Raw genomic sequence first — 26,149 nt, 5'->3', positions numbered from 1 at the left:
GAGGCAATTATGGATGTAAGAGGCTTGGAAGGAAAGGAAGCCAGTCGACTTGGGGTGCTCGTTTTGGTCATCTGAAGAGAAGTATTACAGTGTTAAGATCTGCTTGTTCTTCTAGTACATAGACTCTAAAGAAGAATTTGTTAAAGTTAGAAAGAAGGACCTGGAACGGCTGACGACTGAAGTGATGCAAATACGGGACTTCTTACCCAGACTGCTAAATGGAGAGTTAATGGAAAGTTTCCACAAATTAAAGATTGTAGAAAAAAGTGAGTCTTCCCTCATGTATGTCTTTGTGTGGGCAGGGGAGTCCGTTTTCAATGTTGAGCTAAGTCGTCCAGAATTGCTAGAACTTGTCCATTCGGACTTTCGACACTAGTATACCACATACTAGTTCAGAACCCTGTTACATTTCTTGGAGGTATTTGGAGATTGAGTCAGCACTTTCCCGATTGGGACTGGATTCCAATTAAATTTGTCTCTGGTGGTTAAAGCTAATTTCTCACATCACATTTGACTGTCAGCCCTCCTAGTGTGGCTTCATAGTGCATACCCCAAAGACCTGAGTCATGTTTCTAGCAGTAAGTCTGGATAAGGAAGTATCTTGACTCGAATATGCTGGTTTCTGAGCCAGACTTGGTGGTCCATGCCTGTAATCCAGTACTTGGGTGGTGGAGGCATGAGGATCAGGAGTTCAAGGTCATCCTCCTCTACATATTGTGTTCAGCCCTAGCCTGTAATACATGAAACCAGCAATATGATGGCCTCCTTGGAAGTGGGGGACCATCAGACTGCCTAAGGAGGAGTAAGCCAGTAGGGATCAGAATATGGGTTTCTAGATTGTGCATATATACCTAGCCAGTTAGAAAGGCAAATGGGCATGAATACATGGTACCACGCCCTATTCTTTCAGGAGTCTTCCCATCAGTTAACTTTCCTGCCCTGCACTGTTTTCAGGGAGGTAGACTCCCTCCTAACTGGAATTGGCAGGGCTGGGCAGAGAAGGCTTCTCTGAGCAAAGAGAGAGAGTGGATGGAAGGGTGTACTGATCTGCCCTCTGCCCCTGCTTCTTACTCAGGTGGTTGCAGTCCTCCACAACATGTGCTCCCTCCTAGTAGCCTCCTCCACAGTCTGCCTCTTACTGGGCTCCAGTAACCATTCTCCCCCAGAGCTACAGGGCCGTTGCCCTTCCCTGGGTTTGTCACCATTCTTTGTGGATGCTCTACTCTTCCTGTCCCTGGTTATTGACTTCTTAGCTGCTTCATTCTGACCTCATGCTCAGCTGGCAAGTTTTGAGATTATTAGTCTTTCTTTTGCATTTTCTTCCAGAAAAGGAAAATGCTGCTTGGAAGCAGACTGCTTCATTAGCCTACTGGTTGATTGTTTCTCTGTGACGTCATGAACCAGTATTCTGCAAAATTCACTAGGATCAGTATCCTTCCCAAGTCAGTCTGAGGGCCACATCTGAATCTGTGGTAACTTGATCAGTCAGACTACAGGAGATGTTTGCTTGTAGTTCCTGGCCTTCCCGGGGTTTTTGTCACTTTCTCTATGGTGATGTCCTCCTGGTCTCCTTTGCCCATTTACCTTTCTCAGGAATCTTTAGACAGTGCAGGTGCTTGAGGCTCAGCCTAGTCCACTTTCACTGTAGCCCCCAAGGCCATCTCATGCACACACACAGCTTTAGTTACTATTTGGTGCTGGTGACTGCTGGATGCGTCTGTGTCTCACAGCGTCTGCCTTACCCTTACTTGGCATCTTTTCCCACTTGTTCTGTTACCATTCAGACTCTAAATGACTGTCTTAACCTAGTCAGGAACAGATCTGCATTTGACAAGATCAGGTTTATGTCTTATTGAGATATGCATGACCATATACCAGAAGAATTGGGAGGCACCTATCAGGCTTTGGGGGCAGGGTTGGAATTTGGTGGTTTGGAAACGAAGCAGTGTTTTTTGTTAGAGATGGCTTTACCATATATCCTGGGCTATATGGATTCTCTGTGGAGCCCAGGCTGGCCTCAAACTGTAAATACTCTTATCTCTGCCTAAGTGCTCAAGCAATGTTTTGACAGCTCGTGGCAAGGTGGAGCTGTGTGTAAAGAGGCAACTAGAGTCTGAATGTAAAGTGGACCCAGGTCTTGTTTGCCTGTTAACAATGAAGTTTAAATAAATGTAGAACACTGTTTAGACATACCTTACCCACACCTCTGAGGCTAGTGGGGAGTCAGGCTGTTTCTGTGTGTCACTGTAATCTTCAGGGCAGGTTGTTTTTTTTCCTTCTGAAAGTGGGGGAGTTTTCAACATAAATTTGATGAATAAGAAATGAGCAGTCACTCCAAGAAAGGGGCACCATGACACTTTGCAGTTAATGGGAGGCATGCCGTTTTCTGTTTATTTGGCAGCTTGCTCTGTCTGTGCCTGCTGTTCTAGCCTGACAAATGGGCAGGGCATCTTTTCACTTAGCAAGGCCATTTTTACTTTCTTCTGTCTGACTTATGATTCCCTGTGCTTTTTCTCACTGGCCTGCCTTGGTCTCCTTAGATCTGACACCTTGCATGGAGTTCTCCCTCTCTCCAGAGAGTTCTGTATATTCTTCCTTGGAGATGCATTATGACTGTATTAGCCTGTCTTCATCTCTCCTGTCATTTGGCAGGATCCTTGTACTTGCCTCCTCTAGGCAGTGTCTACCATTCCCAGCCTGGCTTTTTTTTGTGTGTGATTCTAGCATTCCACTCCTCAGGTTCAGCTGTTAAAATAGCTGCTCCTTGTCCTTAGGATAAAGACCAACTAGCAAACTGCTGCCACGCTGGGACCTAAGCAGGCCTTACTATGGCTGTGAAGCGTTTGTATTGCTGGTAAGCCTCGTCCAGAGTGGCTGTCTGCTCTGACTGCCCAGACATGAACTCTATGTTGGGCATGGCCCCTGTGCTTTTCTTCCAGGGAGGAACTGTAAAATTTCAACTTAGGCTTACCCTGACTACTTTCAATTTTCTGGCTGAGACATGGTTGAAGAGATGGCCTTCTAGAGCACCCTTTACCTAGTTTTTGCTCTTGAGTTTTCTTTCCTCCCTCCCTCCCTCCTTCCCTCCCTCCCTCCTTCCCTCCTTCCCTCGTTCCTTGAAGACGGGTTTCACTTGAGGTAGTCCTGGCTGGCCTGGGACTCACTATGTAGATCAGGCTGGCCTTTCATGCACAGAGATTCACCTGGCTTCCTGAGTGCCTGAGTTGATGAGATGGGTATCAATAGCATGGAGAACCCTGGTTCTGAGCTATCAGGACAATTGCCTTTGAGAAGCTGGGAAGGGAAGTAGTGATTTGGAATAATACTGATCAGTGTTTTGTCTAAGCATCTTTAGAGAGTAAACACTGAAGAAAAGGCACAGTTTCTTTTTAAAAATAATGACTTTGTGTGTATGAGTTTTGCCTGCATGCGTGCGTGCGTGTACCATGTTGTGTGTCATGCCTGAGGAACTTAGAAGACGGTTTTAGATCCTTTGTTACTGGAGTTAGAGACAGTTGTAAATTGCCATAAAGGTGCTGGAAATTGAACCCAGGTCCTCTGAAAGACCAACCAGTGCTCTTAACCACTGAGCCAACTCTCTCTCCGCCAAAGCACAAGCTTTTTTTTTTTTGTTTTTTTTTTTTTTGTTTTTTTTGTTTTGCTGGCCTCGAACTCACAAAGATCCTCCTGCCTCTGCCTCCCAAGTGCTGGGATTAAAGGCGTGCGCCACCACTGCCCAGCGATACTTTTTTTCTTTTTTTAGAAGGAAAAGAAAAGATATGTGAAAGTCACAAGTGGGAGTAAGGAACCTTTTTTTTTTTTTTAAATCAGCTGGTTTTCCTGCTTTTGAAGGACTTGGGTATAGCAGAAGTAAAGATGGTAAATGTGAGATGTTTATAGAGGATGGGAGAGGGTTTAGTTGAGGTGAAGCGGCACTTGGAACTTCTAAATGGAATGATACCAAGATACTGATCAAGTGATGTTTTGGGGGGAACGATTTGAGCTGGACTATGAGATGAGTGTGAAGGGTTGGCTGGGTGGAGGGAAGTAATGAGTGTTCTTCAAGACAAGTCCTAGGCACCATTGGACTCTGACTGTATGGATGGAACAGCAGGAACATGGGAAAGCTTGATGGGTTCTGGTGATGAAGTGAGGCCACAGCCTTCTAAGTTAGGATCAGGCATGATGGGAATAAGGAGGGCACTGACCAGCCTTTCATTGTGTTTCCTGGAACTATAAAGCATTCATCTAAGGACAGTAGAGCACTTGCCTGGTTACAGGGTTCAGATTAGACATCTAGGACTATGCTACCCACCCCAAAGTCTCCTAGGACAGTGGTTCCTGCCCTTCCTAATGCTACAGCCCTTTAATACAGTTCTTCACGTTGTAGTGGCCCCCAACCATAAAATTATTTTCATTGCTGCTTCATAACTGTAATTTTGGTACTGTTATGAGTTATAATGTAAATATCAGTGTTTTCTGATGGTCTTAGGTGACCCCTGTGAAAGGGTTACTCAACTCTCAAAGGTGTTGTGACCCACAGGTTGAGAACTGCTGTCCTAGGACATAGCAAGTTTGAGATGACTTAATCCTTCTAAAGGGCTTGAATGGTACCCATATTGTAGGAATCTTGAAGAAAGTATTTTCCATCTGGGAAACTTGTTGAGCTTCTGGCATAATGGAGAGAGCATTCTGGCAGATTTGCAGCCCAGCAGCTTCAGCTGTGACTCAGGCACTATCACATAGTGAATTTGGAATAGCCTTGACTTGAGGACTGTCAAATTGGAAAGTGCATAAATATAAAATACTCCCGTGAAAACATTATCAGCACCCTTCAGTACTGAACATTGGAGAAAAGTTCTTGTAAAGAAAGAGTCCTGCACTGTTGTTTATCATGTTGAGATCTCGATTGAGATGGGGAATGAGAACACTGGGGCTTTCAGTAACCATATAAGACCATCTAGCTAATAGGTCAGAGTCCATGACTGAGATAGTCTATACTCTTCTGTCTCCTGCAGTGATTGGTGCCCTTAGTTGTCTTTGGGTAGTACTACAAAGGGTTGGCTGCTGGCAACTGGGTCCTGGGCAGAGCCAGCCTCACGGAGCAGAGCCTTAAGAGGAGAGGGAGCTTGTTTGGCAGTTCTAGCAGGGGAACACTGCTGCTTATATGTCCTTGGCTGAAGAATGGTCCTTCTTAATCAGGGAAAGTTGTCCTTTTCAACTGGATATTCAGTTTAGGAAGGGATACACATGGAATGGTGAGGAAGGAGATTCCCACCTAGTCAGCCAGATAACCCTTCTGAGGAGTGGGGTGAAATGCCAAAGCCACACTGCCCTTACATCCAAGAGTCTCATGATTTGAAATGGGGCAAATGATTGGGATTTTTAAATACTACTAGAACAGCTTGTGAGCTTGAAGATGTTGGTTTGTGAGGGCCCTCTACTGGTTACTTGAAGGAATCCACAAGTAGATGAGATGGTTGTAATCTTAGGGAACAATAAGGAAAATGAAAAGAAACATACTGACAATCTAAGGGGAAGTATGTCACAGGTGCCACATAACTAGAAAAGGCCACCAGAGTCCCAAGGGGATGGGGTGGGGGATGCCAAAGACAACTGTATGAAGAAGTAGACTTAGACAGTTAAAGGCATCCTAGAAGTAGTTTATTCAAGAGAGATTGGACAGCATTTGGTATGGTAGGCAAATGGGTTTCAGTTGAGCATGTTGGAAAATGCAGGTTGTGCTTGTACAGTGTGTCCACTCTAGCAGTAGGTTAGCTAGACTAAAGCAGCGTCAGCAGGTGAACTTGTGTGGTAGCCGTCTGAAGACTGCTGTATTGTCCTGTGAACCCAAGATACTGACAGCTGCTCTGGAATAGGAATCTTTGGTTGTTGGTAGCGGCCCAGATTTGGATCTTTAGTTTGGGAACCCCTGAGCCACTGCAGCCGCTTATTTCTGGGAACCTTGTAGGATGCAGAATCATTCTGGGGATGGCTGTTTGCTTTGGAAAAACGTGAATAGGATTGTCTCACAAAGGGCTGACAATCTGATGAAACCCTGGCAAGTTGTATTTCCCCAAACAGATCCTTCAAGTCTAGCCCCTAGGTCCACAGAAAAAGGTTTTCACAGAAATAAAGTGAGGCATGTTGGGCCCTAGTCCATCCAATATGGCATTCTTGTCAGGAGAATTTTGAACACAGTTGTGGAGTGAGGTCTGTGTGAAAATATAGAGAGGACAAAAAGGGAAGGCAGTGTGGAGAAGAGGCCATGTGGAGGTGGAGGGAGGGTCTGCAAGAATGCTTCCACAATCCAGGGAATGTTGGGCAGAAAGAGGCAAGGAACAATCAATCCTCCCTGTCAAGGTCTCACAGTGAGCTTGGCCCTGCCAACACCTGGACTTTGAATTCAAAGTCCTTAGACTTGTGAGACATACATTTTGGCTGTTCTAAGCTACCCAACTCCTACTTTATTCCATGTGCTGGGAAATAAATACACCACCCAGATCTCAGCTCAAAGTAAAGATGGAGCATGTCAGTATTGACCCACTTCTCTGAATCTGCCAGAGTAAAGGAAAGAAAAAGTTAATGGTTATTTCAAAGTATTTTTGTTTTCAATTATTTGGTTATTTATTTGGTAAAAAGCATTTCACATGAATGGAAAATGACTGATGATTTGTTATAAACATGCCAGGTAACAGGGTAAGAGAAACTAGACCCTAGTGGGATCTTAACTTTTTTGATTTATGTTTTAGAAACCCTGCTTTTCACTGACAACCCTCTTCCAGACTCTGAATAGGCTGAATGCAGAGATAGTCTTTCTCATGTTTTCAAAACTGTCAAAGCTAGGTCTGGTGGTACATGCCATGCCAGATACTTGGGGGAGAGCTGTAGCAGGAGGATGGTGATTTTCAGTCCTGCCAGGACAACGGAGTAAACCTTGTCTCAAATGAAAAAAAGAGCTGGTGACATAACTTAGTGATAGAGGGTTTGCCAGACATTCATCAGACTTCAGGTTTAATCCACAGTGACAGCAAGCAGCCAACTACCATCATCACCACCAAAAACAATCCCCAAACTCAAACCTATCAGGCTAGGTGTGGTGGTGCATACCTATAATCCCAGCCCTGGGAGACTGAGGCATCTGATTCTAGAAAATGCAGTGAGACTCTGTCATCTAAACCTACAAACAAAGCCAGAGTGATAGTTGTTCCAGAAGATGTGTTGCTGTTGAAACAGTCTGTGGCATAAATGGCTTTTGTATATTACTAATCTGTCTAGTGTGATGCCCTCCATCCAGTTTATGTAGCTAGAGACTCTCTGCTTTGAATACCAAAAGCAGTTGAAACACTAGGTTGTGTGACAGACCTTTCCCTGTTTTCATATACAGTTTGGGTAATTCATCTCAATTCTGTATATCAATCACTGTATATATTATTTCTGTTCCTAGGTAAAAAATTTGCAAAAGTAGTATATTTTTTGTTTGTTTTTATGGCTGTTTTAGAGCTGTTCTGTAGACCAGGCTAGCCTGGAACTCAGAGAGATCTGCCTCTGCCTCCTGAGTGCTGGGATTAAAGGAATGTGCTACCACTCCTGGCCAAGGGTAGTATACCCTGCCCCACCCCTCAGCACCACAGAGTTTTTCTGAGTAGCGCTTGCTGTCCTGGAACTCACTCTGTAGTTCTAGTTCTAAACTGACCTCGAACTTAGAGATCCACCTGCCTCTGCCTCCCTAGTGCTGTGATTAAAATCGTGGGCTACCACTCCTGGCGTAAAAGTAGTATATTCTTTTTTTTTTTTTTTTTTTTTTTTTGGTTTTCCAAGACAGAATTTCTCGGTGTAGTCTTAGCTGTCCTGGAACTCACTCTGTAGACCAGGCTGGCTTCAAATTCACAGAGATTTGCCTGCTTCTGCCTCTTAAGTGCTGGGATTAAAGGCACGTGCCACCACTGCCCAGCTTGAAAAGCAGTATAGCAGTATATTATTCTTAAGGGAGAAGATCTTCTGTCTTTTTTTTTTTTTTTGGTTTTTCGAGATAGGGTTTCTCTGTGTAGCTTTGTGCCTTTTCTGGAAGATCTGTCTTAACTAAACCTATATTTTTCTACTCAAGGATAAAGGTCAAGAATGTATAAACAAATGATACTCGTGTGAAAAATATTTAAGTAGTGCCTACAACATTGTACACACTTTTCTAGGCACTTGGGGTGCTGCATAAAACAAAACATGGCAATCATGTCCTGGTGGTGATAGGTTGCAAGCAATGCTCCCATCTGGCCACAAGGCGGCAGTCTGACACAGTTGATACACCTGGTGTACAGCTGGCTATAGTCTTGTGAGCAGTGGCTTGGAATTTTCTGGGCTTCCGTATTGTGACAAGAGCCTTGTTAAGCCTGTAGAAAGTTCACATAAAACCACACAGAAGAATTTACCATAACGAAAGCATTGAGTGGTTAGAATTAATCCCTGTATATTTTTACTTGACAAGATATGTAGAGATTTGTAGAGATTTAATTACCCCCTTCCTTCCGACTGTGTTTGAGTAGCACAGTTCAATAATAGAAGTAGACTTTAAGAGTTAGCTGTAAAGAGAAAAATCTAAGCTACTGATAATTGTATTATTTAGTTTCTGTCTAGTTATGTGGTATGATTTCAAGTCATATGATTATAATGTACATATGTGTATGTGTAACTGACATTCAACATGGTTACATACGCAGCAATATTATTTTTAAGGCATAAAGTTCCACTGCTCATTGATTTCTTGTGTGGTCATGATTATTAAGACAAAATAGAGTTCATATAGTACGGTATACCTGAAAAGTCAGAGAAGAAAGCTCTGACATAGGGGAGAATAAATAGCCCAGTGTAGCTTGCGTGCTTCTAGGAAATGTGAATAGGAGCTTGCCAGCCAGTTTCACAATCTCCAACTTGTCTGTTGACCTTTGGGTTCTACTCTTCCTTCTTGGACAGGGTCTCAAAGAAATGTAGACACTCTCCTTGTTTCTTTCTCCAGAATGCTTGGGATGCCAAGCAGCTCTAGGCAGTCCCTAGGGTTTTGTGTGTAAGTGTCCCCTTGCCTTCTCAGATCTCTGGAGCCCAAAGCCCTGCACTTCATTGAGCAGCAGCTTGTAAACCTTTTCTCCTTGAGGGTGGAGGGTGTATGGTCTTCCATATGTTCTTCTTCTTTTTTTTTAATGAAACTTTTTTTTAAATTTTATTTTATATGCATTGGTGTTTTGCTCATGGAACTGGAACTGGAGTCACAGACAGCTGTGAGCTGCCATGTGGGTGCTGGGACTTGAACTCAGGTCCTCTGGAATAGCAGTCAGTGCCCTTAACCGCTGAGCCATCTCTCCATCCCCTCCATGTGTTCTTAGAGGTGCTCTCCCTTACCCAGTCCCACTATCCTCCATTCATACTCTCACATTGCTATAGCTAAGCTCTCTTGTCTACTGTGTGTTCCTTTCCTGTTGCTGGTGAAGAGAGCTGGGGCTGTTGACTTGAAGTAGTTGGTTTTAAAGTATGATTTCCATAAAGTCTCACCCAGGAACCTTGTTAGACATGTAACTTTCATTAGGCTGGAGAGATGGTTCAGTGGTTGAAAGTACTTGCTGCTCTTGCAGAGGGCTAGAGGACTGGTATCCCACAACTGTTTGTAATTCCAGTTCCAGGGGATCTGACACCTTCTTCTGACCTCCATTGGCACCAGACACACATTATGCACATACATACATACACACATACACATCCATCCATCCATCCATCCATACATACATACATACATACATATGTATATAGATATAAATGTGCAGGCAAAACACTTATACAGTTAAAAAAAGATTTATTTACCTTTTATGTGGATATGTGACTACCTTCATGTATATATGCATACCACATTCATGCTTGGTGCTGAGGAGGCCAGAAATGGGAGTCAGAGTTCCAGGCAGTTGTAAGCTTCCATGTGGATGCTGGGAACAAAACTCTGCAAGAGCAGCTAGTGTTCTTAACCACTGAGTCATCTTTCCAGTCCCCACATACAAATCTTTTTTTTAAAAGATCCATTTATTTATTTATTTTATAGTATTCTGCCTGCATGTATCTCTGCAGACCAGAAGAGGGCACCAGATCTCATTACAGATTGTTGTGAGCCATCGTGTGGTTGCTGGGAGTTAAACTCTGGACATCTGGAAGACCAGCCAGTGCTCTTAACCTCTGAGTCGTTTCTCCAGCCCCCTACATATAAATCTTAAAAAAATAAAAAATAAATGTAAATTCTCTTTACCCCTTCCTGAGGAACTCTTGGCAGGTACTGGTTGCAGGGGGAAGAGGAATCATTTTCTTCAGTGGTGTAGTCCCTGATAAGTTGCCCATGATCCATGTTCATGCAACACTAATTAAACTCAGAAGGTCACACACACACAAATACCCCAACAAACCAGCAGCAACAAAGACATGAGAGCAGGCTGAGACTTCTTGGCAATAAGGCAGTCATCAGGAGTGGGATGGGCATGAGAGTGGATAATTAGGGTAGAAATGAGCAAAATATATTAGGTGCATTCATGAAATTATTAATAAAAATTACAGAGAAGAAATGTAAGTTCTGAGGCCCACCCACACCCATGGAACCACACACTATGCACTAGGTCTAAGTCCCCTGGGATCCAGATGCACATTAGGCTTTAGGTAGCCATTAGTTTAACTCTTAGTACTTGTTCTCAAATCTTGGTACATGCTGGCAAAAAAGCAAAACAAACAAAATTTTTTTCTTAGCCTTTAAACCAAACTCTTAAAAATTTGAATTAAGTGTCCAATTTTCTTGAGTATCAGTATTTCTGCAGTATGACTGTATTTAAAGTTGGTAATGTTTTTCATTGATTTATTGCTGTGGGTGTCTTTTGGTTTTTTTGTTGGCCATTTGACTCATAAGCTGAATGATTATGGTGGAGAGGAAGTGTTACGTCGTCACTGCCCCCTCACTGTAGCATTTTCTGGTCTTGTTCTCTGCTGCTTCCCGCCTCCATTGACTACTACTGCAGTTGTTCCCATTGAGTCAGGCTGCCAGTTGGTGGGACTTGCTCTGTGAGTCAGCTCCTGCTGGCACCAGCCACTCATGAGATAGATGCCTTCTGCTTTTTATGGCACAGATACAGGTTTGTGCCATGAGATAGTCGGGCTTCTCAGCTCTGCCTTCGGTCCTTTAAATAACTCATTTTCTTGAAGCCCTGAGTACATGTCTGGCAGTAAACGAGGTCTTAAAAGTCACAAAGTAAAATAACAGCAGAATTTCTTTCAGGACTGGAGGCAGTTTAGTACCATAGTGTGCGTGGGCCAGGGTTTACTCCCCAGCATCTCCCTCCCCCTCTCCCCGCAAGGACTTAGAAACAGGACTGTAAGAATGTTGAATGTGATTTGAGTATTTGTCTTGAGTATTTTTCTGTCTCTTCTAGACCTGGAAAGCAAAGAACAAGAATTAGAGCAGCTGAGATTGGACTGTGAACACTTCAAAGCCCGGCTAGAAACTGCACAGGCAGACAGCGGGAGGGAGAAGAAGGTAGGCGCTTAGGCGAGGCTCCTGCGCGTGACTGGGTCCAGAGGTGCTGTTGGGTTTGCTGCCTTTTGCTCGTAAGGTGCGACTAGTCTCACATTTTCCCTGTTAACACTCAGGAGATTGTAGTTTCAAGTATATGTATTCTAAGTAGGTTAGGAGGTAGATGAATTGTTAATAGAGTTTACAGCCATTTAACATGTAGATTATTCACTTCCTTGTAATTAAATTTTTTTGTACATTTAGAGTGTGTGTATGCATGAGAGAGTGTCTGTGTGTGTATGTTTATGTGTATGTATTCAGGCTTGTGTATGCTTCATTCTGTATGGAGGTCAGAGGACAACTTTGTGGGAGTTGGTTCTCTTCCTCCCATGTGGGTTCTGGCTTGGCAGCAAGTGCCTTTACCCGCTGAGCATCTCTCTGGTTTCCTTTTAATTTTTGTATTTAAAAGTCTGCTTCAGCTGGACATGATGGCTTTTCTTAGCCTTTAATTTCAGCACTTGGGAGGCAGAGGCAGGTGGATCTCTGAGTTTGGAGGCCAGTCTGGCCTACTTAGTGAGTTCCAGGGCAACTAGGGCTACGTAGGGAGACTCTGTCACAAACAAAATAAAATAGTCTGCTTTAATGTATATGCTTATAACATAGTAAGAATCTGGGAGAAAATATTGTGTATATGGTAACTTACAATTGGAGATAGATATATTAATTTAGATGTATTTCTAATTAATTTGGGTATGATTTATTGGTACTTAAGAAAAAGGAATTATATTTTATTTTACTATTGGAAGAGAATATATTTTTCTTACAAATTATTTTATTTTATGTGTACAAGTGCTTTGCCTTCATGTATGTCTGTGCAGCATGTGTGGGATTGGTTTCCCTGGAGGCTAAAAGAGGGTGCCAGATCCCCTGGAACTGGAGTTACAGACCACTATAAGCTGTCTTGTGGGTGCTGAAACTGAAACCAGGTCCTCTGCGAGAGCAGCAAGTGCTTTTAACTGCCAAGCCACCTCTCTAGTAGTCCCTATAATATTTTTTGAGATATTTTTACAATTGGATGGCATACATTATTTCATCTCCTATAAAACTAGTTAAATGCTGCCACTTGTAAAATTTTGGGCTTGCGTATCTTTATTTTAAAACAATAAAGCAATAATAGTGCTGAACATGACAGTATGTTTTGGATATTTACTGTCTGCTAGCAGGCACACAGCCATTTGTGTTCCACATGCTTCTCTATCCCAGGCATATCAGCAGGTATTACTATTGTACAAGAGGTTGAATAGCTGGTCCAAGGTCATACTGCCTGTGTGCTCCCGTGTGTTAAGAAATTCTGAATGTGTGTGGCTGTAGTTTTTTGAAAACTGGGAGAGTTGGCTTGTATTTTAATACTGAGCAACCAGAATGTGCTAGGAAGAGTTTAATTGTAAGCCTGGATTAGACTGAACAACACAAACTTGAAGTTTTAGTTTTTCCATACTCTATTAAGACCAGTCTGGTTAGTTTCAGACTAAACATTTTATGGCCTAGAAGTTGACCAGTAGGCAAGAAGGAATTGATAGACATTTAAAACACTTTAATCCCAGCACTTGGAAGGCAGGAGCAGGCAGATATCTGTGAGTTTGAGGCCACCCTGGTCCACATAGTGAGTTCCAGGACAGCCACAGGGAGCCAAGTGACCATGGACTGAACTCTGTGAAACTGTGAGTCAAAATGAATTTTTCCTCCTTAATTTTTTTTTTCTCCCAGGCATTCATCTTAGCAATTTAAATACTGTATTTACACAGAGTATTGGTGCTGGGAGCAGGGTCATTGCTGTGATTAAACCTGGTCATGTGGTTTGTAAGCCTTTGAAACTAGTTTGTAGGAGGAATTTGGAAAACTGGACATACAAGCTAGAAAAATTTTTTAAATACTCTAAATAGAGCTTAATGAAGATTGTGGTGGGAGCTCAGAAGAAATGCAGAGTAGAGACTGTGCTTGTGAGGTTTCAGATGGTATCAAGGGTTCTATTGGGAATTAGACTAGAGGGCTGTTCCATTCATATTCCAATATGGCAAAGAACTTGTCTATCTTGTCAGTGCTCTAAGACTTTGTGAGAGTTGAGTTCAAAGGTGCCTGGCTGAGTTATATGAAAGAAGAATTTATTTTTAATTAAAATATTGCATAATTTCTCTTCCTCCTTTTTTACTCTTCTCATGTCCCCCAACCCCTGCTCCCTCTCAAATTCATGACCTGTTTTTCTTTAATTATCATTGTTTTACACACACACATACACACACACACACACACACACACACACACACACACACACACACGAATAAATATAAAAGCAACTTGCTGAGTCTGTTTAGTGTTGCTTGTATTATATGATTCTAGGGCTGACCACTTGGTATTGGATAGTTAATTAGGGGCCGTTTCCCTGGGGAAGACTAATTCTCCCTCTGTCAGCATTTGTAAATTTCTTGTAGTTCTTCATCTAGGGATGGGTGGGCCTTGTGAGCTTTCTTTATTCATATTAGTATGTCAACTAGTATTGGAATTGTTCAGGTCATGTTTCGGAAGCCATATTGTAGATATTTCAATGGTATAGTTTTCCTGTCATATTTAGAAGACACAGTTTCTCAGTGGACTTTGTGGCCCTGAGGTTCTTACAATCTTTCTAATCCCTTGGAAAAGGAAATGCTAAGGTAGTCCAGCATTTGAGCTACCACAGGAGTTTTGCTGTGTAACAAACCCTTTTAGCCAGATTTACAATGAGCATATATAGAGAAAAAAAAACCTAGCTAAAAAAAAAAATCACATTTAAGTTGGGACTAATAAATGAATAATCATTAGAGATTAGCATCATTGTATGAACCAGGTCAACATATAAGGTGCTTTTAGGTCAGCCAGTGATCAAGGAGACCCCAGTCATCCTACAGTCAGGAGTAGAAGGTCCATCTCTGTGCATTTGAGTCCAGTCTGTTCTACATAGTTCCAGGACAGTTGGAGCTATGTAGGAGAGTTCCTGTCTCAAAAAAAAAAAAAAGAGTGTAGACATTTAAGTTCACTGAAAAGATGAATGAAATATCGACCTGCAGAGGTACCCTTTTGCAAAATGACCTGGGGAATTATCCCCTAAGTTTTTTTGTTTGTTTGTTTGTTTTGTACTAGAGATTAGAGATCAAATCTTGGTCCTTGTGCATGTTAGGCAAAGAACTAACCTACCAAGCTATAATATAGTTGTGCCCTACCTGGATTCCTCCAACCTTGCTCAATTACTCAGATACTTATTGCCCAGCACAGCTTAACATTCTGTAAGTAGAACTTATGGGTGATTCTAGTGGAGGAATTCAGAAGACCAGAATGACTATAGACACACACACAGAGTAAAGACTCTGCTTTGTAAATCTGGCTCAAAGGGTTTGTTACCTTTTGCTTAGGAATGTTGAAATGGGAACCAGACTAGAGAATATTAAGTGAATTCGTCTATACTGGGAACTGGCTATAGCTTAAGCTAGCAGCAGACCTTACTGTCCTCAATTTGATGTTGTTTTTGAAAGGCAGGTCATAGAGGCTTCTGCTCAGAAGTCAAAGGAATGTTGGGGAGGCCAGATGATGTATGGCAGAGTGATAGGAGTACTTGGATGTAGCCCTTGGAAGAGCAATAGATGAAGCTGTGATGGAATAGAGACCTCAATAAGCTGAAGATGCTAGGAATTTAGATTGTCTGCCAAGGAAAGCTCTCGACAGTAAGCAGGGTCAGTCTGGAAGAGCCCTGTGGCTGCAGTGGTATACTGTAGGGGCTGGGCTGACCCAGCCTTTTGGCACCCAGATCATGACACTCCATGTCTGGGATGCCAGCCATGGAACTACAGGAGCTTATAATTGCTATGCTGATTCCCATCTTGCTTTGGTTCCTCCCACTTTCCATGTGCCCCTTTTGGAATAGAAGTCTTTACTTTGCCTTGTACTTGGGAAATGTCAAATTTTCTTTTTGGCCTTACAGGGGCTCACAGGTGAGAGCTTGCCCTGAGTCTCAGGAAACTTTGTACTTGTCTGTTGAGCAATTCTGGAGCTACTGAGACTCTGGGGGAAATGAACTAAAGTATTTAGGGGTACACATATGATGGTTCTGTCATGTTTTATGAATTATGTATGGCCTTGTCTATTACCTTTGGAAATTAGGTATGGTTTTAGGAGATGTGGTTTAAGGAGGTGTGTTTGGGTGTCAAGTTGACAGAGGATGGATTGTGACAATCTTGATTGTCAACTTGGACTGAGAAATACTGAGGACATTTGTAAGGTACATTTCTGCTGTGCTTGTGAAGATATTTCTAGAAATATTAAGTGGGGAGCGCTACTCTGAATGCTATGGTGTCATAGTAGTCTGAGAACCCATATGGAATAAAAAGGCAAGAAGGAGAAAGCACAGAAGTGCTCTCTTTCTGCTTGCTGGTGTCCATGAGGTGAGCAACTTTGCTGTGCTCTGCTGTCCTGCCTGCAGGACTACAGCCATGGAATGGATTGACTATGGACTGAAACCTGAAACCCTAATGGACAAGACATCTTTTATCCTTTTATTTTGTTCTGTCAGGCATTGGTCAGTGATGAAAGGCTAACAGTGTACCAGGTCAGTACTGAGAAGGGTCACACTGTGAACAAGCATATCAAACTCAAGTGGGTTGGGACCTATACCTTGTTAGAAGAGTGCCTAGCATGAATGAGGCCTTGGGTTTGATCTCTAGTACTGTATAGACTGGGCATGGTGGTATATACCTCACACTTGGAAGTTGGAAGCAGGAAGGTCAGAAGTTCAAGATCATCCTTTTTACATAGTGAATTCCAGATCTGCTTGGGCTACATAAGACCTGTTTCAGAAATAAACAAACCCCCAAACAAATACAGCAGCTAAGTCCTTCGCTAGTGCTCTGTATTCCCAATAGCTGTGCCTGTACCACAGTGCTGAGGCATTTTGCCATTGCCAAGATTCTTCCCCTAGGCAGCCTCTGCACCCCAAGAGCCACCCAGCCCCAACTCTTCTCTTCCCATGATCCAACTAAGTTGCTGCACTGAAGAAGAGGAAACTGCTTCATTATAGCTTTATCAAAGCCCCTGTGCAGGACCCCTCAACCCCCACAAATTGCTGCTTGTCGAGTACACTCATGGTTTTGATTCCATACTTTTCTTACATGCTGGATTCAGTCATTTCTGTCTTTTTGTAATGATTTCTACCCATACTGAAGTACTTACTGGCAGTAATCTAATTCAGTCGTCTAGTTGTTGGATTCTTTCCTAGTTCCTCAGCTCTAAAATAAGCTTCTAGTCCTGCCTCATGATCTGTACAGGCCTGGGCACGGACCACAGACAGTGCTACAGAAAAGACAGCTGCCAGAGACAAGTGGCCTTATTATAGCCAGCTTGCTTTCCCTATTCAACCAGTGGACTGCTCAACTGGAAATAGAAAAACAGTCAAAGCTAAAATATTCCCTCATTTCCACTGAGGCCAGAGTACTAGGACAGTCATAATACTTGAAGTGTTTGAAACCCCGATCACTCTATCATTCAAGACAGGCATTGATTGAAAGGCAGCTGTAGCTGCTGCTCTTCCTCTTGATATGGAGCCTGAACTGCCTTCAACTCTATGCAGCTTAAGCTGGCACTGAACTTTTATTTTTCCTATCTCAGTCTCCCAAGTACTGGAATGAAAGGCATTTGCCAGCATGCTTGGCTCCATGCACTTTTACCCAATGGCATGTACCTTTCCCCATTAGCATAGAGACTGCCAGTTTTCTGTTAATATTTTATTTTATTTTTAATTTGTTAGGAAAGAGTTGCTACTTTTAGGATGCTAAAAAGGAAGTTGTAAACATTAATACAGTGCTTCAAGAAGCTTTTAAAAGTTTATTTTTAAATTTATGTGTATGTGTTCTTGTGTGAGTTTATGTGCATGTATGTGCAGGTGTCCTTGGAGGCCAGAAGAGGGTATCAGATTTCCTGGAGCTTGAGTTACAGGTGGTTACTAGCTACCTGATGTGGAATGGAACCTGAGTCCTCTGCAAGAGCAGTGTATGCGCCTAACTGATGAGCCACTTCTCCATCCCTTCAAGAAACCTCTTAAAGAAAAATTAGCTAGTAGTATAATCCAGCTAAAATCTGAAATGAGCTATAGAAAGATTTTAGAAGGGTTCTATATTTGATAATTGTTTTAAAAGTTTGAACAACATTTTATGTAGTATTCATCCATGCATATGTGTTTGGATCAAATCCACCACCTGTTCCTTCCCCTCCAGTTCTTCTCTTATCATGCATGTCTGCTCACTTTCACTCCTAGCTTCATGTGCACTCTTGAGCCCAACATGCTCCTCGCTCTCACACTGTCCCCCACCTCTCTTTATACCCATGGAGTCCATTCAGTATGTGCGTCGTCTCTCAGGGGCCGTATCCCTGGAGCAAAGTGATTCTACTTCCTCCAGCAGCCATCAGTTGCTAAAAACTCTTCAGATAGGGGTGGGATTTTATGAGGTCCTCCCCATCTATGCGGGAATCTTAGCTGACTTGACCTTGTGCAAGCCTTGTGTGTGTAGCCCCAGCTACCATGAGTTCATGTGTGCAGCTGGACTGTCATGTCCAGTGGATACTGTTTTTCTACAAACTCTACTCCTCAGGTTCTTAAAAACTTTCTGGAGCCAGGCGGTGGTGGTGCACGCCTTTAATCCCAGCACTTGGGAGGCAGAGTCAGGCAGATCTCTGTGAGTTCGAGGCCACCCTGGTCTACAAAGCAAGTTCCAGGAAAGGTGCAAAGCTACATACACAGAGAAACCCTATCTTGAAAAACAAAAAACAAAAAACAAAAAAATTCTGTTTCCTCTTCCATAGTGGTCCCTGAGCTCTGTGAGTGAATGAGTGTGTGTGTGTGTGTGTGTGTGTGTGTGTGTGTGTGTGTGTGTGCGCGCGCGCGCGCGCGCGCGCACGCGCGCGCGCGCGCGTTTTTATATTTTTCAGTTTCTTGCTCCCTTCTTGGTGGTGCTGGGGGTGGAACCCAGGGCCTCATGTATGGTAGGCACGTGCTCTATGACTGAGGGATACCCCTATCCAAGTTCATCTCTCAGGAAATGCTGTCTCCTTAAAGGGAATTTTAACACCAAAGAAGCATGGTCACTGGGGAGGACCACCTGAAGAGAACTCCTTGGGATGTACTGATTTGAGGATCTTTAGGAGAATGGTTCTCTTCTTCCCTTAATGGTCCTGTCAGAGACTGGCCTAGCTTTAGGTGTTTTTAGGAGCTGCTGGAGGGAGGACAGGAAACCTTCCCTGGCCTCAATGGCCTTGTTATCCATGCTTTTGGGCCTGAGCATATCTGGGGTCCCTACCTTCACAGCTTTCCTCCTGGTGTTAGGTCTGGTGTTTGATTCGGGTGTCATTTCACAGCTGCACATGCTTTTCATATTTTCCAGCATCTTTGATGACAATCTCATGAGGACTTCTTCATAGTTTGTCTAGATCAGTGTTTTTCAACTGTCCTCATGCTACAGCTCTTTAATACAGTTCCTCGTGTTATAGTAACTGTAATCATAAAATTATTTTCATTGCTACTTCATAACTATAATTTTGCTACTGTTATGAATCATAATGTAAATATCCGTGTTTTGTGATGCTCTTGAGTGACCCCTGTGAAAGGGTCATTTGACCCCCAAAGGGGTCATGACCCACAGGTTTGAGAAACACTGGCCTAGAAGGAGCCGCTCTACAGTTCTTTTCCTAAACTTAATGTAGTGTCTGCTAGTGGAATGAATATTTGGCATGACAGGCTCTCTGACTAGAAATGATGTGCAGTGTAGGCTGCATGTTAGGCTGCTACTTTGCTTCCAAGTCTGGTGGTGCTGCTCTGTGGACACTCGGCACGCAAGCCACCTCTAGTTTTCTCTTTACTTGAATGGATGATTTAGCTCTTCGCAGATCTCCGTAAGCTGTAAAGCAGCTGTGTGTTCACCTCTAAGTTTGGAACTTGACTGTTTAGATGTGGACTGTGGCTCAGGAAGGGCTGGATTCTACTTGCAGCTGTTTTCTAGAATTCCTAATGCTTTCTCTCTAATAAGTATCTTTGTGAAAGAGAATGTATAATAGAGATTTTTGAGATTGAATGTTAGTGAACTGTTTTCTTGTTCTATCTTGTTGTGAATTTAGGAGAAGTTGGCCCTTCGACAGCAGCTGAATGAGGCGAAACAGCAGCTCCTCCAGCAGGCAGAGTACTGCACACAAATGGGAGCAGTTACCTGTACCCTTCTCTGGGGAGTCTCTAGCAGTGAGGAAGTCGTCAAAGCCATTCTGGGAGGAGTAAGTTGTCTGGCACTGTTGATGTGCCTTGTGACCTGGAAGAGACAGCATGTCTGCCCGTGACGTTGACAGCTGAGCCCTGCCTTGATGTAAATTTGCTTTAGTTCATCAGATGGTTGCCAGGTGTCTGCTGTGTTCATTGTATCACTTGGTGCTCTGGGGATGCGTAGAATGAAGTACCATCCTCTGTCCTGACACCCAAGGGGAGCCTTTGATATATTAACCACTTTAAGATTTCTATGTAAGAAATTTAACAGCATTCAAAGTGCTCCTCCTATGTGTTTTACCTCATGGGTAAAACATAATTAACAAAATTGACATATATATGTGTGTGTGTGTGTGTGTGTGTGTGTCTGGTACACACACACACACACACACACGCACACATACACACACACACACACACTCACACACACACACACACGTTAGGGAACTTCCCATAAGGAGAGGAATTTGAAATGGGTCTTGATGAGTAGGTAGAAATGGCAGAAAATGCTAAGGACAGTTCAAGAAGACAGAATCAGTCAAATCACAGGTATAGGGTGAGAAGTCTGGCTTGTTTTAGGAGGGGAGGTCACTTGACCAAGTGGAGAGTTCATGTACTGCAGCATATTGTTACTGGAGTGTCATTTTGTGATTGGAGGTAAGCAGATGCTGGTCCATTCCCTCAACCTCTTAGAGTCTTCAAGTGCTTTTGAGTGAGGTGTGCAGCTCTCTGCAGGCAGATGGGGAAGAAGGAGGCACGTGAGAGCTAGTGTCAGGGTACAGTTGACAGCGGAGAGAAGGAGCTCGGCTGCGTCTGGGTTCGACTCCAGGGAAAGGAATAGAAGTGGAGAGTGGGATGTTTGGCAAGAAGCCAGAGCTACATTAGTTACTGCTTAGAGGACGCAGTGTTTGGCTTGAGGGAGAACTTAAATGTCCTTAAAAGTTTGTTGAACTTTATTAAAGTGTAATTTCCTGGACTGCATGAGATTTTTGTCTTAAAAATAAGGATGATTTCTATGTTGTAATTTACCCACTAGACTTACACAGTTCTTACTGGTTTCTTAGAAAATTTCTAGAGTTGGGAGACCATCCCTGTAGTCCAGTCTTAGAACATTCTGTCACCTAGGAAGTTTCCTATGCCATTTTCTCAGGTTTTGTTTTTCATTTTCATGCCTTGGTTTTAAATGGTTCTTGACAATTTTATACACACAAACACACACACATGCACAGTATATCTCAGTCATAGATAACCCAAATCCCCCTTCTATTTCTTACTTTGTTTCCTTTTTAAATGTATAGTTCACTAAATCTAATTAGTGCTGTGTATATGCATGGATGTAGCCATTCACTAGAGTATGGACCTACCATACAGTGATACTCCCAGCAGCCATCAGCGGTTAGCTCCTCAGTGAGGCATGGTACCCCATAAATCCATCTTTTATCCATGCTAAAATGTGGACTAGCATATTTGTGCAGGTTTTGTGCAGGTAGCCACAGCTGCTGTGAGTTCATGAGTGTCCAGAAGACAGCATTTCACAACCATCCTTTTTACCTTCCAACTCTGACATCTTTCCACCCAGTCTAGTGTGAAGTTCCCTGGCCTTGGTGGTGGTGGTGGTTGATACGGATGTCCCATTTAGGGCTGACCAGCCAGAGGTCACTTATTCTTTCCACCGTGGTCAGGAATGAGTCTCAGCATTGACTGCCTCCCTCCCTGGGAACTTTGAGTGGTGGCACAGGTTTTCTATGATTGCTCCTGGAATTGCAGCCTGTCCTCCTGCATGGTGTGCACATTTGTGATGTTGTTACACTGGATTCTCTGGAAAGATGTGATACTTGTATTCTTTTATTTTTTTTTTAAACTTTCAGGACAAAGCATTGAAGTTTTTCAACATCACTGGTCAGACGATGGAGAGTTTTGTGAAGTCATTGGATGGGGACGTTAGGGAGGTTGATTCTGATGAAAATCAGTTTGTATTTGCACTGGCTGGAATTGTAACAAGTAGGTAACTTTTCAGACATAGTGCCATATATCAGGGTTGGTAATTACAGTTAGGGATTTGTGTGAGGATGTGGGTCAGTGTCTGGAGGACTGTGTTCACCCTGGAGTCTATCTCAGTAAGCTGGGAGAGGTGTCAGATGTCTCCAGTATGGGAAAGCACCCAGGCACCCAGGGACTTGTGGTCACTGTCACTTACTAGAAATAACTGATCTAAAGGAAACACAGGTTCGTTTGATTGCTATTTATTTTTATTTTTATTTTTTTATTTTTGATTTTTCAAGACAAGGTTTCTCTGTGTAGCCCTGGCTATCCTGGAACTCACTCTGTAGACCAGGTTGGCCTCAAACTCAGAGATCCACCTGCCTCTGCCTCCTGAGTGCTGGGATCAAAGGCGTGTGCCACCACCACCACCCAGCTGACAGATGTAAGAGAATAAAAGCCTCAAATTGTCCATTTAACTACTTCTCATTTGGAATAATGTCTGCTTTACTCATGTCTGCCTAAAACAAAAGCTGTGAGCTAAGCTTAAACTAAACTCCACTTAAAGGATTCTAAAAACTTTGTGTTTTTAGTAAATTTTTCCTGGAAGCTAATAAATAGAACCTATCACCGAAGAAGTGTTACAAAAGAATTTCTTAGCAAAACTATAAAGGAGCTGAGCTTGTGGCACAAGCCTTCAATTTTAAGATTTAGGAGGCCCTGAAGCAGGAGGATTAAGAGTTGAGGCCAACCTGGGCTACATAGCAAGATTCTGTCTCAAAAATTAAAAAAAAAAAAGTAACACTCCAAACCCTCAAAATTTTTATGAGTGATAGGCCAGAGTCCAGTGACTCCTAGTATAGTCGGTGGGGAGCACCAGTGGGTGGGGAAGCTCTTTTTTCCTGAGATTGGTAAGGTGCTTACCTTTCTTCTCTGTCGTAGCCTATGTACTCTTAGGATTATTGTCTACTGTTGATATGAGACAAAATTGTCTTTCTTCATCGCATTATTATTGTTATGTGTGTATGCGTGTTCATGTGTTCATATAGGTACATGTGCAAGGGCACGTGTGTGCCATGTGTGCAGAGGCCTGAGTTGATGGTGGGTGTCTTTGGTCACTCCCCACTTGTTTATCATGGCAGGGATTTTGTTGAACTTGGAGCTTTCTGATTCTGGTCTAGCTAGCTGGCTTGCACCAGCAATCTGACTCTGCCTCCCGAGTGCTGAGATTATAGGAAGCTGCCATGCCTGCCCAGAATGTACAGGGATGCTAAGGATCTGAACTCCAGTCCTCACGTTTGTGTGGCCCAGTGCTGTGTCTACTGGGCCTCTCTCCAACCATGTGTTATCTTTTTACTGCCATTGTATGAGGTTAGGCCTATGGAGACTTCTTTTTCTCCTCCTCCTCTCCCTCCCCTCCTTTAAATCTGAGACAAGCTGGGCTCAAACTTGAGGTGATCCTGCTGCTTCAGCCTCTTGAGCACAGGGATTATAGATGTACACTACCATACCTAACTGACAGTAAAAATATCCCTTTAAAAGTTGTTGGTACTTATTCATTTTCTAAGATTTATTTTTATTTTATCCTGCAAGGTAAGTGTTTTGCTTGCATATATGCCTGTGTGCCTGGCACCTGTGGAAATAGAAGGGGCTGGTAGATTCCCTAGAACTGGAGTTGTGAGCCATCATTTGGGTACTTGGAGTTGAACTCAAGTCTTCAAGAAGAGCAGCCAGTGCTCTTAATTTCTGTGCCATCTCTCCAGCCTCCAGTGGTATTTATTATTGGGTGGATGCTGAGAGTCCAGTCCTCTGGCTTGACTGGTACTTTATCTAAAATAGGGAAGCTCTCTGCCCATCATCATAGCAGCTGTATTCCGTCCTCCTGTCTCAGCCTCCTGAGTATCAGGCCTTAAAGGCTGTATTTAAAGAGAAGGCATTTATACATTTGATTAGTTCTCTCTAAAAGTGACCTCAGAGGTCTACAATCCATGTGTTTTGTCATTTTGCTAGGTTGAGAATTTAAGCTGCATGAATTCCTGGCTGGTGTGCCATGAGGCAGGTAGCTAGAGGGTGGAACATCGTGTTGCTCAGCATTCAAGCTCACTTGCCTAAATCACAGTAGTGCACATGTGAAAGTAGAGGTTTGCCTGGAAAAGGTTTCAAACTGGTGGTGCATTGTTGAAGTGGGTTTGTGACACAGAAGTTTGTGCTTTTCAGTTACTGGAGCCACCAATCCGGGGCACGGCAGCACTGTGGAGGCCATGGACTAGCAGTCTACAGCTCCTCGTGTTGTCAAGCTGATCTTCTAGTCTTACACACAGCAAACACTCTCCCCGTTCCTTTTCATCTTTTAGAAGTTCTGAGAATTTCAATAAACCCATGTGGCAGTATACCACCCCAGCTAGGAAGTGGAGTCCTGTCCTTCTTCCATAGTCAACCTCACACAACAGCTGTCCTGGTGGCATGTTAAACATTCGATCTGTTTTGTTGTGCTTGACTTGTGTGGCTTTGAGCATCTGCTCCAGGTTGAGCATGTTTGTCCCTAATCTTTGCCTGGAAGTCCCAGCCTCTTGCCTTAGGTGCTTCACAGCCAGCCTTAGCTCTCTGACGTATTTATGAAAAGCTGTGATTTTGTAAAACTCCCCCCGCTGGGGGGGTTGGGGGGGGGGTGGAGCAGCTCTTCCCTGTTTACCATAGTATAAGTAAAAACTGATATTAAATTTCTTACTTGTCCAGTCTTGTTCCTGTCTTAGTCAGTGTTCTATTGTTGTGAAGAGACACTATGATCATGGCAATTCTTATAAAAGAAAGCATTTAATTAGGGGCTTTCTTACAATTGCAGAGGCTTAGTCCATTATCATCATGGTGGGGAGCATGGCAGCAGGCATGGCAGGATGGTGCTGGAGAAGTAGTTGGGAGCTACATCCACAGGCAGAGAGGACTCTGGGCTTGGCATGGGCTTTTGAAACCCTAAAGCCCATCCCTAGTGATCCACCTCCTCCAACAAGGCCACACCTCCTCCAACAAGGCCACACCTCCTCCAACAAGGCCACACCTCCTAACCCTTCTACTCTTTCAGTTGTGTCACTCCCCAGTGATTATGCTGATGGGAACCATTCCCATTCCTAATGATGGTTAGTGCAGCAGTAAAAGTCTTCATTTTAAGACAAGATGGCCCACTTCCCAGGTTAACTCCTTTAGACAGCGTTTCTTCATCTACGGGAGGACCCTCCCTGCTCTAATGGCCTTACATCCTGGCATCTGCTGGACCGTAGCAACTCTTAGCACATGTGAAGTGAGGGATTGTTCAGTGCAGGACAGCCTGAGTAAGGGAGCAGAGGAAGAGTGGAGATCTTGTGAAGAGTGACCCACTTAACTCACAAGTAGAACACTTAGTTTTCTGCCTGTATTCCTGCTCTTGGAAGACTCACAAATAATAACTGCATACCCTGCCCCCTAATTCTGGTTGTGCATTTCAACAGCATTTGGTAGTGACTGCCCTGTCAATGTGTCAATTATTTAACCCAACACTCAGGACAAGGTTTTATTAAATAGTCCAAACTAGCCTCAACTTGGAATCCTCCTGCTTCAGCCTCTCAAATGTTAGGATTATAAGTATATGTGACCATGCCCAGCCTCTAAGATTTTTATATATTAATTTTTTTCATGTTGCTGTGGATTAACCCTGGGGCTGGCTGGCCTCATGCATGCAAATGCTAAGCAGGCCCTCCACCACTGTGCTCTAGCCCTGGCTCTAACATTAGTTTTTTTCAGTTTTAAATAAGTTATTGAGATTCCAATATAATTACATCATTTTTCCCCTTCCCTTTTCTCCCTCCTACCCCTCCCATGTGTCTTCTCTTGCTCTCTCTCAAATTCATGGTCTATTTTTCTTATATTTTTGGTTTTGAGTCTAGCCTTTAACAGCTGAGCCATCTCTCAGCCCAGTCTGTTTTTCTTTAGTCGTGTGTGTGTGTGTGTGTGTGTGTGTGTGTGTGTGTGTGTGTGTTCCAAATATATAAAAGCAACTGCTCAGTCCATATAATGTTAATTGTATGTATGCATGTGTGGAGGTTGGAGGAGAACCTGTGGAGTCACTTCTCCATCCACTGTTATGTGCTCTGTGCTGCGCCTGTGGTCTTGATGCTTTTGTTCTGTCTTTTGCAGATGTTGCTGCCATTGCATGTGGTCGTGAGTTCTTGGTGAATTCCAGTCGGGTACTGCTGGATACCATGTTGCAGCTGCTGGGGGACTTAAAGCCTGGCCAGTGCACCAAACTCAAAGTGTATGTAGATAATGGCTCACAGTCTCTCAACTTGCAT

General features: G+C 43.3%; 1 protein-coding gene across 9 annotated transcripts in view; it reads left to right on the top strand.

Annotated features, from left to right (window-relative positions):
* Hsf2bp (heat shock transcription factor 2 binding protein) overlaps positions 1–26,149 on the top strand; it is an 87,753-nt gene that overhangs the window by 3,664 nt on the left and 57,940 nt on the right. For 7 of the 9 annotated variants that reach the window (XM_042265575.2, XM_076558498.1, XM_042265571.2 and 4 more), the window contains 5 exons: positions 116–266; positions 11,445–11,548; positions 19,712–19,861; positions 21,716–21,848; positions 25,995–26,112. In XM_042265575.2, coding sequence (XP_042121509.1) covers positions 116–266; positions 11,445–11,548; positions 19,712–19,861; positions 21,716–21,848; positions 25,995–26,112 — 656 coding nt within the window. The remainder of the gene's footprint in view (positions 1–115; positions 267–11,444; positions 11,549–19,711; positions 19,862–21,715; positions 21,849–25,994; positions 26,113–26,149) is intronic. The other 2 variants (XM_076558501.1, XM_076558500.1) reach the window with 1 other exon arrangement.

The sequence above is a fragment of the Peromyscus maniculatus genome, chromosome 21 (assembly GCF_049852395.1).
Source record: "Peromyscus maniculatus bairdii isolate BWxNUB_F1_BW_parent chromosome 21, HU_Pman_BW_mat_3.1, whole genome shotgun sequence".
Classification (NCBI taxonomy): domain Eukaryota; kingdom Metazoa; phylum Chordata; class Mammalia; order Rodentia; family Cricetidae; genus Peromyscus; species Peromyscus maniculatus.
This window is presented reverse-complemented; position numbering and strand designations above follow the sequence as displayed.